Below are 19,125 nucleotides of genomic sequence, written 5' to 3' on the forward strand. Positions count from 1 at the left end.
ATCATTGAGAGAATGTTTCCAGTTGTGGTTTTTATCCTCCGTCGTTAACGATATCTCTCTCTGTGTCGTCATGGTTACCGCCCTCAGGGCCTGAAGTCTCCGCTGGCCGACCACAAGGCGGCGTCCTACATGGTGGTGAGCCAGCTGGCCGTGGCGGCGCCGCTGGAGGCGGGGCTAGTGGACAGTCTGGCGCTGCAGCTGAGCCGCTCGTTGCTGCGGGCGCCGGTGCTCGCCGCCGACGGGCTGGGATGTCTCGCCGTGCTGCTGCAGAGCCAGAGGGACGGAGCTGCCGGGCCCAGGTAGGTCCCCACTTCCTTTAAAGGGATAGTTCACCCAAGATTCTCCTCACCCTCATGTGGACTAAGGGCTGGGAGAAGTTTCAGAGTCCTCCGTGGCTTCTCTGAGTTACAGGGGGTCTCGGCGTAGCAGTGCATGTCCATATGACGGTTGCAAATGGATACCAACTGTCTTCGTAACAAAAAGAAACACCAAAAAACATCCAGATACCTCCATGCTGCTCGTATGTAATGTCCCTCTTGTATTGAAGCCCCGAAATGCGAAATTGTCCCGAAAAAAATTAAATAAGTCTATATCTCAAGCTTGTTTTGTAGCGGAAGCTTCTCGAAGCTCCTCTTCCTGGTTCGTCAGATTTGGACGAACTGGGAAGAGGAGCTAACTTTACAAACAAGCTTAAAATATAGACTTATTTAATTTTTTTCGGGACAATTTTGCATTTCAGGGCTTCAATACAAGAGGCACATTACTAAACCCAAACGGAATCTGCGGACTTTTTTCTGGTTTTCTGCGGTGATTCAGGAGGAAAATCTGCGGGATTCTGCGGAGTAGTTTCTTTTTCTTTTAGGGTTTTAAACAATTATCTAGTACAATAATCCATGTGTTTAGAGCAAAAACAGCATCTTTTAACAAGCAAAATCCTGTATTAAAATTGCCTAATGGGTGGGTGGTGGGTGGAAGGCTGGACACTCCTGTACTTTCTTGCCTGCAGCATCAAGTCAGAACCCAGAAGCTCCCGGAGAAAAACTTATGTTATTCAGGGTATCCGCGGGGTCTTAAAAAGTCTAAAAAAGTCTAAAATTTGAAAATCTAAATTTTAGGCCTTAAAATGTCTTAAATTTGTTGAATTATTGTGTTCAAGTCTTAAATAATTTTAGACAGGTCTTAAATTTTCTTTTGCCCACCATGGGCGAGCATGGGCGAGCATTTTTAAATAAAAAGATGTACCGTAATTTCCGGACTATACGCCGCTACTTTTTTCTCATGCTTTGAACCCTGCGGCCTGTACAACGATACGGCTAATTTATAGATTTTTACTGGCTAACGGCCTCCGGGAGGCGCTCTAGCAGGAAGCGCTAGTGAGACAGACATGTGGGGAAGGATTATGCGCCGAAGAAGACACTAATTTTGCGTTTTGGTGCAGTGTTTTATTTTCTAACCAGTCATGTTACTGTCTGTTGGTGCTGTGTTGATGCCGTGTTGGTGCCTCCGGAGTAATTGTGATGGTTTTGCGCTACATGACTTGTTACGAGTGAGAACGGAGGCTCTCTGTCTTCACCTGGCGTCTCACGGCTGAAAACCTGGTCGCTGGTGTCCCAGCTCTCGTCTCTGCTGCACCGCAACACAAACGCGCTCCGTAACCCATAATCTTTTGTTTATGACGGTACTACACAAACACACACGCGTATGTTATGTGGTTACACCCCGCCTTTCCGAAGCCCCGTCTTTCCGACAATAGACTTCCATTCATCGTAATAGCGGGGTTTTCTATTTTTTCTAAAGACCCCGCTACTCCGAAAAGGCTATTGGGGGAAACCCCCAGTGCGCAGTGCGCATTGATCCTTTTTTCCTTTTTGGGGTCAAACGGATCATGTGCATAATTAACTGCAAAACAAGCAAATACTTCATATTAATGACATATAATGTTCATTATGCTTAGCCTGTCTAGCCTCTACCTGGTCTTTTTACTAAACTTAACCAACTCCTTTCTTCATTGCCTAAACCCAACCAAAGCATCTCCCTCAGTCAGCTGTCAGCGCGAGCGGCGGCTGCAGCAGCCTCGCGCCCGTGTGAGCTCAAGCCGGCTTCAGCCGCGCTCGAGCGGAGCAGGGGGGAGAAAAAGAAAAAAAGTGTATTTCTTTTACTGTGTCGGGGAGAAAGTGGGACAGATCTGCCCAGTCTCTGAGCAGCACGTTTCACAGACAAGCCACAAAGCAGAATGTAAACAACGTCACGCGGTTCAGCACCTTGGACAGCTGCAGGGGGGAGGAGGGGGTGTCGGAGTAGCGGTGTTTCGAAGTGGGGGTATTTCGTAACAGCGGGGTGTCGAAGTGGAGGTGTGTCGGAGTGGAGAGCTGTCCCCATGTTATGTAACGTTATCCACCGCTCCATTTATTGATTTTTCGCCGGCTTCGTTGTCAACAAATGCACATGGCTAGGAGCGTAACCAAAACAGCGGAAAAGCGAGCGGACTTGTATAGTTCCACACATCTTCCGTGTACTGTCTTTCTGTGTCTCATGTTACAACATGAAAAACCTGCGGCTTATATTCAGGTGCGGCCTATATATGTACAAAATCTATTTACTTTTAAAATTTAGCTGGTGCGCTTAATAGTCCGGAATTTACGGTAGTTCACATTTATTCAAGCATTATTTAATACCATAATATATAGGGCTGACCAAAAGCCAATTTATTTACTTCATGTGTCAAATATTGTGCTGGTCATAATACAGAACAGGTTGTGGCTCGTGTCTGTTGATCAAAGAAGTTGAAATATTTCCATGTTTGTCTATTCTGGGTCACATTTAGAAGTCATCACATTTCAGGCCAAAGGGGAAGTGTTGGTGTTTTTACTGTTCTCCAATGTAAAAAGGGGTCACGTGTGACCCTTAACATTATTCAAGGCTTAAAGCCATCTGCCTGCTGGTTGCCAGTGAATTAAATAAATAATGTGTTACATAAACATTTTTAATTTCACTCCCCAATTTCTTTTTGTGCCCCCAAATAGTTTACTTTAGATGCTCCTGCGACACTTCATTGTGCTTTATTGAATGTATTTTTTTCAACTACAAACAAGCCTAACACGCAACTTATATATTGCAATCAATTTCTAGTTTTGTGACTCCGCATTTCTTTTGTACGTTTTTTATTTGTCATGATAGGTCTTAAATTTCATCCATAATGGTCTTAAAAAGGTCTTAAAAAGTCTTAAATTTGAGCTGGTGAAACCTGCAGAGACCCTGTTATTGCTGTTGCACCCGTCTCTCCTCTTTACTTCTCTTTCTATCTCTCTCTCTTTCTTCCTCTCTCAACCCAACCCGTCAATGCAGATGGCCGCTCACCTTGAAGCCTAGTCTACCTGAGGTTTCTGCCCCGTTAAAGGGGAGTTTTTCCTTAAAGCAGATATCAGTGGAATGTTTTTGTTAATATAAGTCCTAAATAGTCCTATTTTCCGTCAGCAATCACTTACATGAAGTATTTCAGCCTAAACACGAGTCTCTCCGTCACTCTGCTCTGCTGTAACCCGAGGAGAAAATTTTCCTTGTGGGATACAAGTGTTATCCAATGAGGAGAGAGAACGGCATGAAGGGCTGTGTGTGCAGCCAAGGGATGCGCGTGAATGTGGTGACGTAGCACGAGGACCAATTGATGCCTGACAAGGGCGGGGGCTGCTAACTCATGGTGCGTTCAAGGAAACTCGTACTTTGTGTTTTTCCTTCCTGTGAAGTCATACCAGTTCGATCTGGTACGAGTTCACGGGTCGGAAGTTACGAGTGGCCGTTATAGGGAACTTTCACAGACAACAGGATGGTAAAAACACGAGCTACGGGTTACCTGGAACGCTACCAAGTCGTAGTTGTGACTTGAAGCTGTAACTTACGGTTTCAAAAGCCTGCCTTGAACGCAGCATTAGCCGAAACGGCCGTGCCAGTGATATCTGCTTTAACACCCTCGCCAAGAGCTTTTTTGCACAAATAAATCGGTGGAGCATAAAAACTGTTTGTGCAGACTTCCCTCTTTTTAATCATTGGAAAAGTTTTATGTCCTGCACCAGCACTTAAACGGATGTGCATAGTGCTACTTTAAATAAAATCCATATAAGGAGCTGCCACGCTGACGTAATGGAACCCACTGTGACCTCACTGGAATGACACCAGCATTTTAGCTGACAATATAAAGGTAACCGCAGAGACCTCAGATTCAATCACTGCTCAAAACTCCTGCAGATAGAAAGAAAGCTTTAAGGGCCAGAAAAGCTGCTGAAAACATGAAAGACCAGGCAAGTGTCACTGAAGAAATGTGCATGTGTCCTCTGGGTACCTCTGATATGCCTATAGGTGCAGGGCAACATAGGCGTGAGTGCTGCATAGCAGCCTGAACTCTGGATGTGAGAATCTAGAAAACCTAAAAGTACCACAAAGTCAAAGATATTGGGCTCTATTTTCGTGAACTAGGTGCAGGCGGAGTGGATCAGGCCTGCGCCTCGCCTTCGCTTCGCCAACGGGGAGTGGCCAGGAGCAGATTGCGATTTTCCTTCGAAGCGCAGCGGAGCGCATCCCGCCTACTTCCCTCCCACCGGCGCAAATGGCATAGAGGGAGGAGAGAAGGCGTGGAGTGGGTTTGACACAGCCGAGTCAGATCTTCACCAATCAAATGAGCTCCTCTCCTCGCCTTTAAATCCGCCGCGCGCGCAAGGCGGACGTTTGATTTCACCGTGGAAGAGAAGATTTGAATCAGCACCTACAGATTACAGCATAGACATTCAGCACATCTATATCGATTGTCCCGTCACACTGATGACAGATCAAAGGCTGCACAGATGAAAGATGAGGATGGATTACTGCTGTGTTGACACTACACGATTATCTGCTATATTTATGTATTTACTTATTGATTTATTGAGCCGCATCGTCACGCGACCATAACAAATAAAACTGAAAACAAATAAACTATCATCTCTCACAGCAAACCACAATCAGCCTGGCATCATAGTGAGCAGATATTAACATCTCCCCTCTCAGGTAAATTAAGAAAAAAGAAAAAGAGAGACGCTCCGCGATGCATCCATTACGCACAGCTGTTTGTGCACACGTGTTTAAATATAGGTTACTAAATATGTCTTTATTAATGGAAAAGGGGTGTGAGTCCAAGCTGGCAGTGTCCGGTCACGCGAACAGACCTCACGGGCTGATGGTGCAAAAGTAGTCTGGGAGGGAGGAGGTTATGATGTTTGCTCTGACAGATTGAGAGCTGTTGCCCAGTAAAAAAAAACAAAAAACAAAACACACACACCCCTTTTCCATTAATAAAGACACTCATATTTAGTAACCTATATTTAAACACGTGTGCACAGATCACAACATAACAAACAGCTGTGCGTAACGAGGCATCGCGGAGCGTCTCTCTTTTTCTTTTTTCTTTAGAATTTACCTGAGATGGAGATGTTAATATCTGCTCACTATGGTGCCGAGGCTGATTGTGGTTTGCTGTGAGAGATGATAGTTTATTTGTTTTCAGTTGTATTTGTTATGGTCGCGTGACGATGCGGCGCTGGCCCCTAATAAATCAATAAGTAAATAAATAAATAAATAGCTGATCATCTGCAACGGCACAGTGTGTAGTGTCAACACCTGCTCTTGGGACATCCACGGCTGTCTCAGTCCCTCCCTGGTTTCATCTGTGTTAATTCAGTCAGGCTGAGTTTCCATTACGCATGCCTTTGATCTGCCATCAGTGTGACGGGACAATCTATATAGATATAGGTGCTGATTCAGATACAATAAATAGGGGTTATTGTGATGATGATTATTATTATTATTATTATTATTAATTGCATTTAAATGTGCCTGGAACTGTGGAAATCTGCCTGTGAGGTCTTGGTGACGTGTCTGCACTGCGCGCTGGGCAGTCAAATTGCCACTGCGCTGGCTGCGCTTCGCCTTGCGCTGAGAGTAGACCAGGTTGGAGCTGGCGAGCTTTCGGCGCACTCTCCGCGCGGTCTATCGGCAACAAATTGTCACTGCGCCACGGCGAATCTGTCGACACCTCCCCCTGCTGCGCCACCACTCCCATCTCAGCGCACAGCAGTCTGCCAATTTACCGAATCCGCTGCGCACCTTGTTGAACTGGAGGAAAATACCACTTCGCCAGCTGCGTCAGGGCTCGCTTCGCTGCGCCCCCCTGAGTTGCGCCAAGAAATTAGGGCCCATAGTCACCATATTGACACCATGTAGTCGTTTTTATTCAATAGAAAACAATTTACTTAACATTTCATGGAACATATTCAATTTAGGCTACGCAAATGTGTAAAAAAAAAAATCAACTCTGAGCATATGTACAAATTAGGATATTTCAATAAATAATGTCATAAAGTCATAAATAATTAGGTAAATATAGTGCAAATTCTAAATATATAATTAAATTGAACCACAAAACAACAGGTTTGTTTTATGTACAATGGAAAAGAACAGCTTATTTAAGATTAGAACAAGACCCTGCATTACTTAATTTATCCAATAAATAAATCAGGAACAACTGCATAAATAAATATTGTGCAAATTATTTTTCAGAGAACCATACATAACTTTAAATAATCTGTGAACCCCCCTGCAACTAGTTAGAAAAAAACTTACATTAACAATCAATAAAAGAGAAAGTAACAGAGTTAACGAGCAGGAAAGGTAGTCAGTCAGTCAGTTAGTCAGTTGGTCATTCACACTGTCAATCTGTCAGACAGAGACAGTCAGTCAGTTAATTAATCCTGCTGCCGACTGTTGAATTTTGCAATGAGCATCATTTTAACGTTGTTTTCTGTGAGGCTCCGTCTGTACTGTGTAAGCAGCATGGTGTAGTGGGAGAACAGTCTCTCAACATCCACTGAGGTGGTGGGGAGATGGAGGTACAACGCTGCAAGTGGGGCAAGAGTGGGCATTCTGTCCTCTCTGGTGGCCCACCACTCCACAGGACTGACCTCCTCGGCGTCACTCTTGTCCATGTGGATGTAGCGGTGCCATTCCTCAGCTGACACAGACGTAAGGGCAGGGGCCACCTGGACGTAGTCCTGGATGTCTTTTCTCACACCAGCTACCTTTGCTGGGTGAAACACTGGGAGGGCTTTGAAGAGCTCCATGCTGGGGTGTGACGCCATCACATTCTGCAACTTTGCAGAGCAGTCAGCCATGGTCTTCTGGAAGAGCTCAGTGCAGGCAGCACGATCATCCTCATCCAGCTCCCTCAGCCTTTCTGTGGTCCCGGGATGCCAATCCTCAGCCCCTACAGTGCGGCCATATTCAAACAGCATGAGGAGGTTCTCCAGTTGACCATGAATAGTGGCAGCAGAGGGGTTGGAAGTCTCCTGCAGTTTGGTAATGGTGGTCTTGATCTCTGTGCTGTGCTCAACAATGAAGATGGCATGGGCCTTTAGAGTAGCTTCTTTCTCTTCTAGCAGCGCTCTCAGGTCCCGAACAGCCTTAGAGGTCAGTGGCAAAGAGGGTACGAAGTCGCATAAAATGTCCAGGTTCTCCGCAAGGTACTGGACAGCTTCAATCCAGGAACCCCATCTGGTCATGACAGCAAACACCGGCATAACAGGAGCCAAGCCCAATGCCTGCATATAGGCCCGCAGCTCTTGCCGACGTTGAGGTGCCTTGCAGAACACTCTCTTCACCAGTGCGCACACCCTGTTGAGGTCTTCAAAGGTGTCTGGGAAGACCTGCAGCACCAAGTTGAGGAGATGTGCCAGACACGTCACATGGACAGAGTTGGGGAACAGGCCATGAAGCATGGTGTTGAAGGCTTTCTTCATGTAGCTTGCCGAGTCGGTGACAAAAGCCCACACATCACTGAAGTTGATGTTGTAGCTGTTGAGGCAAGAAATGACTGCCTGGGACACAGTGTTGAAGTTAACTCTGTCGAGGAACACTACATCTGCTGCCAGAGGTGGCCTGCCAACAGGTTGCAGAAGAACTGCCAGGACACAGCGGCCACAGGCGTCTGTCGTCTCATCTAACAAAACATAGATGGGCTTTCCTTCCACCGCACACTTGACGTCCTCCACCATCTGAGGGAACAGCTCTGGTAAGTAGTCGGAGCGGATGTGGGATGGAGCTGGAAGGGACCCGCCCTGCTTGCAGTGTTTCTTCAGAAAAGCAGCCAGCTTGGGAGCCTTCTCGAGGGGAATGTCTGCTTCAACCAGAGCCTTAGTGAAATCCAGCACGAACTCCTTCCTCTCAGAAGTTGATGGAGTCTTGGAGAGGCAGGCAGCCAGGGTTTGAGTCCTAGATCGTACTAGAAGACAAAGAAAAGAAAAAGAATAATTGAAACATAGTATTATTATTACACAGAATGTAAGATAAAGTAAACATAAGCTTGTACTTTTACTTTGTATTTAGATGGGGCCATGCATATTAAGGAGCAATACATATTTGATGGAATGTATATGTACTGCATTTAGCAGAGATGCCAATTTTAGTCCATAGTAAAAAACAACAACAAATAGCCTAAAATAAAAGCAGCTTGTTGTAATGGAGAGAGTATGAGCCATACAAAAAAAAAAGATCACAGCCTGAAGCAACACTGTAGCTGCAAATAAGAGAGGAGGCTGCTTTTAATTTATGACAGCTCAACATTGCGCTACTTTTAAATATGAAGCTTTATCCATTTAAACAAAAATAAAATAAGAGCAACAGCAACTGACATTTTTAAATCATGTTTGAACGCAATTATGCAAGTGTGTTTTCCTAGAAAAACAAGGCTGGATGTGCGTATAAAAATATTTATTTTTATTAGTACAAATCTCATGGGCTATTCTCTCTGTACAAAGACAACAGAGACCTTTTAAACTGTGTAAACAAAGTGGACATTAAATGTTTGCATTTGAGCAGCACTGTCATACAACAGGCGAAACACTGAAAATAGTTCATTCTTGGCCACATCAAAGTGAAATTATTAACTTGACCGATTATCGATTATTATTATGATCTGTGTATGTGACTGCTGCCAGCGCACAACTTCTTTCATTGTCTCTACACTACACAAAGTAAAATATAAATATGAGCTCCTGCTGCTCGGCTCAACAGCTGAGCAGCAGCGTCTTCCCTCAGCTGAACATCTGTAGGAGACGCTCAGAGAGAAAGTAACAGCAGCGGATCAGCTGATCTCTCCTCTCTCCCTCCGTAACGCTGGCTCTGATCCGCTCCGCTGGACTTTCAAAATAAAGGTGCCGCAGCTCTACATGAGTTAAATAATGAAACTGCGGCGCTTTTACAGCCGGTTTAGGATGAAACTCTGATCATAACCTGGACAGGATGATGGTGATCTAGCCGCCGGGTTAAAAGACAACCACCCTCCTGTTACAGTTAAGCCGGCTTTTTACGTTCAACATAGCTCGCTAACCCAGTATACTCGCCCTCATAGTGACAACCGGAGTCTTCTAAACACGGTGACAACACATTTAAATTAATTTAATATGTTAACCAGCTGGTAAGTACTTACCCAATCCACTCCTCTTCCTGTTGTTGTGCCTTTGGGACTTCAGATGCTCCAGGATGGTTTGTCTCCTCAGATAATCAACGGAGTGTTGACAAACTTTACAGAAGAGTACGCCCCCGTCCGCATAAAAATCATTATTAAATTCATAGGCCCTGTCAGTCGCGGTGACCCGTGTCGACAAGTGACGCCGCCTCAGTTCTTCTGCTGTGAATCGGTTTTTCGACATTTTTTACCGGTAGATTAGTTGTTTTCGGTTGTTTTCTTTTGTTGCTGACACAATATTGACAGCGGAAGGGGGCGGGGGCGAGGGGCGGGAAAATGTAAATTCACAGACAAAGGGGGAGGGGCGAGCCGCGTTCAAGTAAACTGCTACACTACTGTTTTCAAAATTCCGCGGAAATACCGCGGAGTTTTCGTCGGAGCTCCGCGGCCGCAGATTCCGTGCGGGCCTGCACATTACATACGAGCAGCATGGAGGTATTTGGATGTTTTTTGGTGTGTCTTTTTGTTACAAAGACAGTTGGTATCCATTTGCAACCGTCATATGGACATGCACTGCTACGCCGAGACCCCCTGTAACTCAGAGAAGCCACGGAGGACTCTGAAACTTCTCCCAGCCCTTAGTCCACATGAGGGGGAGGAGGAGACAATGAGGGAAATTTGAATGAATTTTGGGTGAACTATCCCTTTAATAAAGTTGTAAAAAAAGAAAAGAAACCAAACTCCAGAAAAGAAAAAAGGTCCCAGCTTCCTGTGGTCGTCATGGTGACGGACCAGGTGGCTGATGGGAAGTGTAGTCAGCTGACCGACCGTGTCTCCTCCTCCTCCTCCTGAGCAGAGCCGCCCAGAAACTGTGTTCGATGCCGGCGCTGGGGCCCACGCTGCAGACGATGGCCGCCACTCACGATGTCACTGCTCTGCTGCGCTACCTGCTGCCGCACCTGGTCCACAGAGTCTTCAGCCCAGGTGAGACCACAACCAGAACCAGAGACCAGAACTAGAACTAGAACCAGAACTAGAAAATGCCAATGGCGATAGAGGCCATAGAGACAGACAGAAACGTGGAGATAAAGAGCGATTTTCTGCCTCTGCACTGGTCTCACATTTAGGCTTACTGTGACAAAATGGTAACTCCTATCAGAATAAACACAGACCGTGCGCGCCACAAGGACTTCCTGGAAAATTTGATATGATTTTGGTGTTTCTACAGTAAATATTTTAGAGACGATGGCAGTTTTAAAACATCAGGCCGTTCTGCTTCTCTCAGAAAATATTTGTATTGGAGTCAATGAGGAGCAGAGACAGACGTGGCCGCACTCAGAGGCTGATAATTCAAATTCTGTAAGTCTCTCTGATATTTTGAGCACATTGTGAGAGACAGAACAAGTTTGTCTACAAATTTGGAAAAAATCATGTGTGTAGAGTGTAAATTGTGGTCGGGAGGAGTGTGGAAAGAGAAAAGTTTCAGACGTTTTCAGACAACTTCTCCCACTCTAACCAATGATGTCACCCACTCTGACACGAACATTCCGTGCAATACACACCCATTATAATCTCATAATTTCTCCAAAAATGATCATGGTCATTGATCAGTGATTGATCAAAAACTATATGACCTATCAAAACGTGGAGTAATACGCCAATACACAAGACTTGTGTCTACTGTTTAAAGTTTAAATGGAGTCTCTAGGTGAAAGTATGCCTGAGCAGTAGACGTTTGTTAAACTCCAATGATTGGTCTTTTTCGCTCTTTTTTTTCCGCCCGTCCCATTGACTTCAATGCAAAATTTTGCGCAGTTTACGTCGCAAAAAAATCGTAAACCGGACGTTTTCAGGAATGCATTTCAGGACACTTTGGATCTATGTATATCACCTTTTTACTCTTTTATTCTTTTATTCTTTTGCTATGCTATTTATTGTGTGTTATTGTATTGTATTTTATGTGGTGAAGCCAAAGACAAATTTCCACATTGTGGACAATAAAGATATTGAATTGAATTGAATTGAATTGATATATAATTTGTGGGACTAGTAGCAAATCAAAAATCATCCGGAAGATGAAAAATAAAAAGTAGGAAGCTGATTGGTTCTTCTCTGTCTCAGGTGAGGAGGAGGAGGAGGAGGCGCAGGAGGAGGCGCAGCTCGCCGTGTTGGAGTCCATCCTGAAGTCCGTCCCTCTCACCAACGGTCTGGACCGGACCGTGGCCCGGTAAGAACAAGCCCCGCCCCCTCTCACTCACTCTCTGTCACCATGGCAACGTGTGACATCACTCTGACCTCTGACCTCTGTGGCGTCGCAGCCTCCTATTGGACGAGTACCTGAGCCAGACGGAGCTCAGCGCCGAGAGAAGCTCCGCCCTGCAGCGCCGCGTGCACCCGCTGGTCCGCCTGTTCGAGTCCCGGTGAGTCACCGCCGTCAGTCAGCTCCTCTTAGCTCCTCCCACCTGCGTGTGTCTGGTTGTTGATCGGTTGTTGATCGGTTGTTGATCGGTTGTTGATCGGTTGTTGATCGGTTGTTGATCGGTTGTTGATCGGTTGTTGATCGGTTGTTGATCGGTTGTTGGTTGTTGTTTGATCCAGATACTGCGGCGCTCTGGACGGCGTCCTGGCCGGTCACGTGACCGACGTCGGCAGCACCGAGCAGAAACAGCTGTTCCACCACTTCCTGTCTCTGTCGGCGAGCAGCGGGAAACACCAGGTAGGAGAGTGTTACACCTCCTCTTCCTCCTTCTCCTCTTTCTTCTCCTCCTCCTCTTCCTTCCTCCTTCTCCTTCTCCTCCTCCTCCTCCTCCTCTTCCTCTTCCTCTTCCTCTTCTTCTCACTCCTCCTCTTCCTCCCTCCTTCTCCTCCTCCTCTTCCTACTGTTCCTTCCTTCCTCCTTCTCTTCCACCTCTTCCTTCCTTCCTTCCTCCCTCCTTCTCCTCCTCCTCTTCCTTCCTCCTCCTCTTCCTACTGTTCCTTCCTTCCTCCTTCTCTTCTTCCTCCTTCTCCTCCTCCTCCTCCTCTTCCTTTCTTCCTACTCCTCCTCCTCTTCCTCCTCTTCCTTCCCCCTTCTCTTCCTTCTCCTTCTCCTCCTCCTCCTCCTCTTCCTACTGTTCCTTCCTTCCTCCTACTCCTCCTCCTCTTCCTACTGTTTCTTCCTTCCTCCTTCTCTTCTTCCTCCTTCTCCTCCTCCTCCTTCCTTCCTTCCTCCTTCTCTTCCTTCCTCCTTCTCCTCCTCCTCTTCCTCTTCCTCCTCCTCCTGCATCTTGATTTTTTTCAAAGAGTGCATCCATGTGTATCGGTGAATCTTCCCGTCCCTAATGTGTGTGTCTCTCTCTCTCTCTCTGTGCAGATGGTGGGCGACTCCGACACCTCCCTCCTCCTCAGTCTCAAACATCCTCGAGCTTCAGTCAGAGTCTCGGCGGTGGAGCACCTGAGGGCCGTGGCCTCCAGCGGACAGGTGAAGCTCCTCCCACCTCATTAATAATGTGGCAGCCAGTTTTACCAGACTGATGACACGTCACTGCAACGCTGCGTTATAGAATAAGGTCATGACCTTGGTGTTCTCTGGACCGCTTTACAACACAAATGACCACATGACCACATCCAGGTCCATCATCCTCTGTTGTGGTCGTGTCTCCCAAGGGGGCGGATCGGACGACACGCAGCCGTAGCTCACAGTCGGCCATATTGAGACGGGCAACTTGCTCTGCAGTTACAGTGCAGTAGATGATGATCCAGTCATCTTCACTAAAAAAACTATTCATAACTCTGTGGAAAATTTGCATAATGTCACTATAATGTTACTTTTATAAACAAAAGTACATGATTAAAATGATCCGTGATTCTAAATATGCTGCATCATAACTGCATAAACGTTCATAAAAAATCAAACTGTTTGGAAATCGGACAAAAACTGAGCAAGTTGTGGTCTTTAGAGCAGAACATGCAGCAGAGGCTCAATGCTCTGAGGGAGAGAGTTGACCCTCCCAAGATGGCCGCCGTGTGGCTACGCCGTGGCATTGGTGATGTCATCTAGTCTTCTTATATGTTATATATCTCTGGTTTCTCCAGCAGCAGAGTCTGGACCAGGACTTCCTGAGAGACGCCGTCACGGAGCGACTGAGAGACGACGAGCCGCCGGTGGTGGCCGCCGCCCTCACACTGCTGGAGGTGAGAGACTGAGAGAGAGGAGGGGGGCGGAGTCAGGGGGTGGAGGGGGCGGAGTCAGGGGGTGGAGGGTTCTTGGTACGATTATTGTCAGAGAAATAATCACGGTACTACGATTATCACGATTATTATGCATTGATTAATTTCACAACACTATTAATGTGTAAAATCAAAAGTAGTTAAAATATAATTACATTACTAATTATTTATCAGTTATTAAAATATTTTAAGTAGCTATCTATTTAAATATGACCTATTATTAATCCCTCAGCGGAAGTGTTTGAAATATTCAAGTTATTAATTGTTATCTTTACCAAATGTTGAAGTTAATTTGAATAATTTTCTTTTAGTTACAGTACAAATGACACTCTAGCATTTAAATTCCTACCAATTCAGTGTTACGTTAGCTAAATGGACCAGTATCTGTAGTGAGCGTTTACCTTTACATTGGCGCCACATCTGCCGATACAGTTCAGACATCATCTTTTTCAGAAAGTGACGGTATTTAGGAATCTTTGTGATCAATTAATTGTGGCGTTTAATACTGCGATTAATTGTAAAAACAAGTAATAGTGACATCCCTAGTGGTGACATCATGGTGTGTTGTGTTGTGTTGTGTGTCAGGAGCTGATGGAGCTGGTCGACCTGGAGGACGTGACGTCGTGTTTGCTGTCGCTGCTGCAGCGAGTGGACGAGCCGGACGCTCAGAGCTGGTCAGTGAAGGCCACACAGGCTGGTCGCCATGGTTACACCTTAGGAGACCTTCACGTCTTCTTCTTCCTCCTCTTCTTCCTCCTCCTCTTCTTCTCCCCCCTCTTCCTCCTCCTCCTCCTCCTCTTTCCTCCTCCTCTTCCTCCTCCTCCTCTTCTTCCTCCTCATCTTCTTCCTCCTCTTCTTCTTCTTCCTCCTCTTCTTCCTTCCTTCCTTCCTCCTCCTCCTTCTCCTCTTCTTCCTTCCTCCTCTTTCTCCTCCTCATCTTCTACCTCCTCCTCCTCTTCTTCCTTCCTCTCTCCTCCTCCTCTTCCTCTCTCTTCCTCCTCCTCCTCTTCCTCCCTCCTCTTCTTCCTCCTCTTTCTCCTCCTCCTCTTCTTCCTCCTCTTCTTCTTCCTCTTCTTCCTCCTCTTTGTCCTCCTCTTCTTCCTCCTCTTTCTCCTCCTCTTCTTCCTCCTCTTTCTCCTCCTCCTCTTCTTCCTCCTCCTCTTCTTCTCCCCCCTCTTCCTCCTCCTCCTCCTCCTCTTCCTCTTCCTTCTTTCTCCTCCTCCTCTTCCTCCCTCTTCCTCCTCCTCCTCCTCTTCCTCCCTCTTCTTCCTCCTCCTCCTCTTTCCTCCTCCTCTTCCTCCTCCTCCTCTTCTTCCTCCTCCTCTTCCTCTTCCTCTTCCTCCTCTTCTTCCTTCCTTCCTTCCTCCTCCTCCTTCTCCTCTTCTTCCTTCCTTCCTTCCTCCTCCTCCTCCTCCTCTTCTCCCCCCTCTTCCTCCTCTTCTTCCTCCTCTTCTTCCTCCTCCTCTTCTTCTTCCTCCTCATCTTCTTCCTCTTCCTCCTCTTCTTCCTTCCTTCCTTCCTCCTCCTCCTCCTCCTCCTCCTCCTCCTCTTCCCTCCTCCTCCTCCTCCTCTTCCCTTCTCCTCCTCCTCCTCTTCTTCCTCCTCTTCCTTCCTTCCTTCCTCCTCCTCCTCCTCTTCTTCCTCCTCCTCCTCCTCTTCTTCCTCCTCTTCTTCCTCCTCCTCTTCTTCTTCCTCCTCATCTTCTTCCTCTTCCTCCTCTTCTTCTTCTTCTTCCTCCTCTTCTTCCTCCCTCCACTTCATCTCCTCCTCCTCCTCCTCCTCCTCCTCCTCCTCCTCCTCCTCCTCCTCTTCCCCCTCCTCCTCCTCCTCCTCCTCCTCCTCCTCCTCCTCCCCCCCCCCCCCCCTCCTCCTCCTCCTCCTCCTCTGAGCTCTAGTTGTGGTTGTGTTCCCGTCAGGCTGCCGGTGCTGAAGGAGGCGGTGCGTTTACTGTCCGACGTGCGGCTGGGAAAAGGCGACGCCGAGTGGCTGCAGAGGACGGGCTGGAGGCTCCTCCCCTTCCTGTTCCCCACGGCGACGGGGCCGCGGCCCGACTCCGCCCAGCTCGACCTCGCCGTCTGCGTCGCCCGGACGACCGTCATCGCCCAGCACCCGCTCACCTTCAACTGGAACCAAGGTAACGACTTCCTGTCTGGCCCCGCCACAATAAAAGAAGCCAGCGGACGGGTTTCACTAGGTGCGTTTCCATTTCCCCTTGAAATGCACAAAACCTAAATATGGAAATTAAAAACTGGTGATGGAAACACCTACATTTTGAAAAAACTCTCAAATATCACTACAAAGTTTTTATGCTCTCATGAGGTGGTTTTTCAGACGTATCGATACAAACGTGTATCGCAAAAGTGTAATGGAAACACTTTTTTCACTTTTCTACACGTCACCGGCGTCACTGGAGTTGTGTGTGTCCACGCTGTGTTGGTTTATGTAACTTGAGGACGAATGAACCACATGTGTGTTGTCATGCTGCTGACCTGGGCATTGTTTCTTAATAAATTAGAGAAACCTTTCCTATCATTCCTCTTTTCCGTGCATGGTTGAAGGAGATTGGCTCCACGCTCCGCTCCCTCCTGCGCCGACATCGTCCCCTTTAGTCACATAAACCAGTACGGCTGCCGGCGCCACGCGGGCTTTGCCTTTCAGCAATCAAGCTTTTCGTCTTTGTTAAAAACAATAACAGCAACAGCTGTAGCAGCTGAGATCGCTGTGCCGTCACCATAGGAATGCAAGACGCACTACGGCTCATTCGCAGAATACCTTTCAATGGAAACACCTGCAAATAACTATGGGCTCTATGCACAGCTCCACCACTTCCTGGATTTAAGGCAGGTCCTTCATTTCCTGTCTTACATTATTGGACACACTGATTAATCCAGGTGTGTCTGTGTAGTCACAGTGGTCAGACACACCTGGATTAATCAGTGTGTCCAATAATGTAAGACAGGAAATGAAGGACCTGCCTTAAATCCAGGAAGTGGTGGAGCTGTGCATAGAGCCCATTGCACTTTTTCGAAGTTTCGGAAATTTCGCTTTTATTTTGCGAAAATCTGTGATGGAAACGCGGCTATTGTGAAAGAGGTTCTTTGTTGTCACGGAAACGAGTGAAACGTGTGTGTGTGATGTCATCACAGAGCTGGAGGACGTGATGAAGAGGAGCAGCGGAGACGACGAAGGCTTCACAGCTCTGATCCTCCAACGACTGGTCAACAAACTGAGCAGCAACCTGAAGAACATGGAGAACTTCTCCCAACGGGACGCAGTCAGTCTACTCCTCCTCCTGCTCCTCCTCTAAATCCTCTAACTCCTCCTCCTCTAACTCCTCCTCCTCCTCTTTCTTCCTCCTCCTCCTCCTCTAACTCCTCCTCCTCTTCCTCCTCCTCCTCTTTCTTCCTCCTCCTCCTCTAACTCCTCCTCCTCCTCCTCCTCTTTCTTCCTCCTCCTCCTCCTCCTCTTCCTCCTCCTCCTCTTTCTTCCTCCTCCTCCTCTAACTCCTCCTCCTCCTCCTCTTTCTTCCTCCTCCTCCTCCTCTTCCTCCTCCTCCTCTTTCTTCCTCCTCCTCCTCTAACTCCTCCTCCTCTTCCTCCTCCTCCTCTTTCTTCCTCCTCCTCCTCCTCCTCCTCCTCCTCCTCTAACTCCTCTTCCTCTAACTCCTCCTCCTCCTCTAACTCCTCCTCTTTCTTCCTCCTCCTCTAACTCCTCCTCTTTCTTCCTCCTCCTCTTCCTCTAACTCCTCCTCCTCCTCTTTCTTCCTCCTCCTCCTCCTCTAACTCCTCCTCCTCCTCCTCCTCACTGACCTTTGTGTCTCCTCCTCCCCAGTTGGAGCAGCTGTCCCAGCAGGTGGAGCTCCTCTCCTCCTCCTCCTCCTCCTCCCCGCGGGGCCGCGCCTCCTCCCTGGTCCTGGCCCAGGTCCTGCTCCTGGTCCTGGAGGAGCTGAGTGAGACGCAGCACCTCCTCACGGCACAGCGGGTCTTCACCGTGCTGGAGCGCCCCCTGCTGGACGCTCAGGAAGCTGCTGGTCCTGACTCCTCCTCCTCCTCCTCCTCCTCCTCCTTCTCCGAGGCTCTGGCTCTCTACCTGAGCAGGAGCGAGGAGCGGCCAGGAGGAGCAGGAGGAGGAGCAGAGTTCAACCTGGTGCTCCTCGCTCTGCTGCGCCTCTTCACCTCCTCCCTCCGCTGCCACGACGCCTCCTTCAAAGGTGAGGAGCCTCCTCCTATCTCTCAGGAGCTTTCACACCTCCTTTGGTCCGGACTAAAGACTTTCCAGGTAGTTCAGATCAAAGTGACGGTGTGAAAGCTCCTGGACCACGGTCTTTGGTCTCGGTCCGGACTATCCTGGACCAAGCTCCGCTGCTGCGTAGTGTGAAAGCTTTTTTTTTGGGGATATTTCGAACTATCAGACCAAATACAGGAAGTCACGTCAGATTTGCCCGTCTTGAAAAAAGGTAAATAACAGAAAAAAAGGAAAGAGGAGCCGCGGCAACCGGCAGCAACACTTGGGGAGAGGAGATCAGATATTATATCCAGATGTGGTCAGAGGGAGGGGTTTGTCGGTGTAGGCTACACTTGTAAACGTTTACACAGAATTAAACCGTAGAGTGTTTAAAGACCCCCTCCCGTGAAAATCGTGTTTTTCGTGCTTTTCACATGTTCCTGTGGCATTTTTCTTGTGTTAGAGCACATATCAGCAGAAAAGGAAGTGCAAAATTGCATTTCTGAGTTTTTCTGCCTTCAAACTGCTGTGAACCAACGGCAGACGCAAACTGGCAGTTTCAGGGAGACTGGAGCTGACGTGTCACAGCTCCAGGGGAGGGCACTAGTGCTACAAGCTCCCGTCCCGCTCTGCATCCGGCTCAGAGGTGAAAGGCTTCACAGCTCGGTGTAGTTGTCATGGTATAACAGGTGTAGCTCACCTGGTAGAGCAGCTTGCACCGTGAGCAAGGACTATGTTCCAGTCTGGGATCGAATCCCAGTGTGGAGTTTTACGCTAAACGCGCTGAATCTGTAATTGTACAATGTCCAGCTGTCAGCAAGCGGGGGGGTGGGGTGCGAGGAGGTGGCTGGGCGGGTGCAGAGCAGCACAGTCTCCGCCCACCCTCCAGAGGTGCATTGCTAATGTGCATTGCTAATGAGCTGGTTTTAACATGACCGAAAAGGGTCGCGGGAGTGGGACTTTAATATAAATCCCCAAATGATACATGCATTTTTTTTATATGGCCTATTTTTTTATACATTGACCTGAATATATATTTTTTCCATCGAACAAAGTCTGAAAAAGACGGATATTTATCAGCGGGTGACACCAAACAACATCTGCTCCAGCAAGTCAGAGCTTTGATTTCTCTCACACACACACGCGCGATCCTCAACCCTCTTTTTTCTCTCCTTTCATCAGCTCCAAACTCACTCTTCTGCACC

General features: G+C 47.6%; 1 protein-coding gene across 2 annotated transcripts in view; it reads left to right on the forward strand.

Annotated features, from left to right (window-relative positions):
- The window catches only part of heatr1 (HEAT repeat containing 1), a 49,138-nt gene that overhangs the window by 6,581 nt on the left and 23,432 nt on the right, over positions 1 to 19,125 (forward strand). The window contains exons 7-17 of one of the 2 annotated variants that reach the window (XM_083994363.1): positions 88 to 299; positions 10,344 to 10,471; positions 11,609 to 11,714; positions 11,806 to 11,907; positions 12,086 to 12,203; positions 12,840 to 12,947; positions 13,562 to 13,660; positions 14,282 to 14,370; positions 15,613 to 15,830; positions 16,843 to 16,970; positions 17,528 to 17,906. In XM_083994363.1, the coding sequence (XP_083850489.1) occupies positions 88 to 299; positions 10,344 to 10,471; positions 11,609 to 11,714; positions 11,806 to 11,907; positions 12,086 to 12,203; positions 12,840 to 12,947; positions 13,562 to 13,660; positions 14,282 to 14,370; positions 15,613 to 15,830; positions 16,843 to 16,970; positions 17,528 to 17,906 (1,687 nt within the window). The remainder of the gene's footprint in view (positions 1 to 87; positions 300 to 10,343; positions 10,472 to 11,608; positions 11,715 to 11,805; positions 11,908 to 12,085; positions 12,204 to 12,839; positions 12,948 to 13,561; positions 13,661 to 14,281; positions 14,371 to 15,612; positions 15,831 to 16,842; positions 16,971 to 17,527; positions 17,907 to 19,125) is intronic. The other variant, XM_083994364.1, reaches the window with a different exon arrangement.

Source organism: Trachurus trachurus (assembly GCF_905171665.1).
Source record: "Trachurus trachurus genome assembly, chromosome: 19".
In the NCBI taxonomy this organism is placed as follows: domain Eukaryota; kingdom Metazoa; phylum Chordata; class Actinopteri; order Carangiformes; family Carangidae; genus Trachurus; species Trachurus trachurus.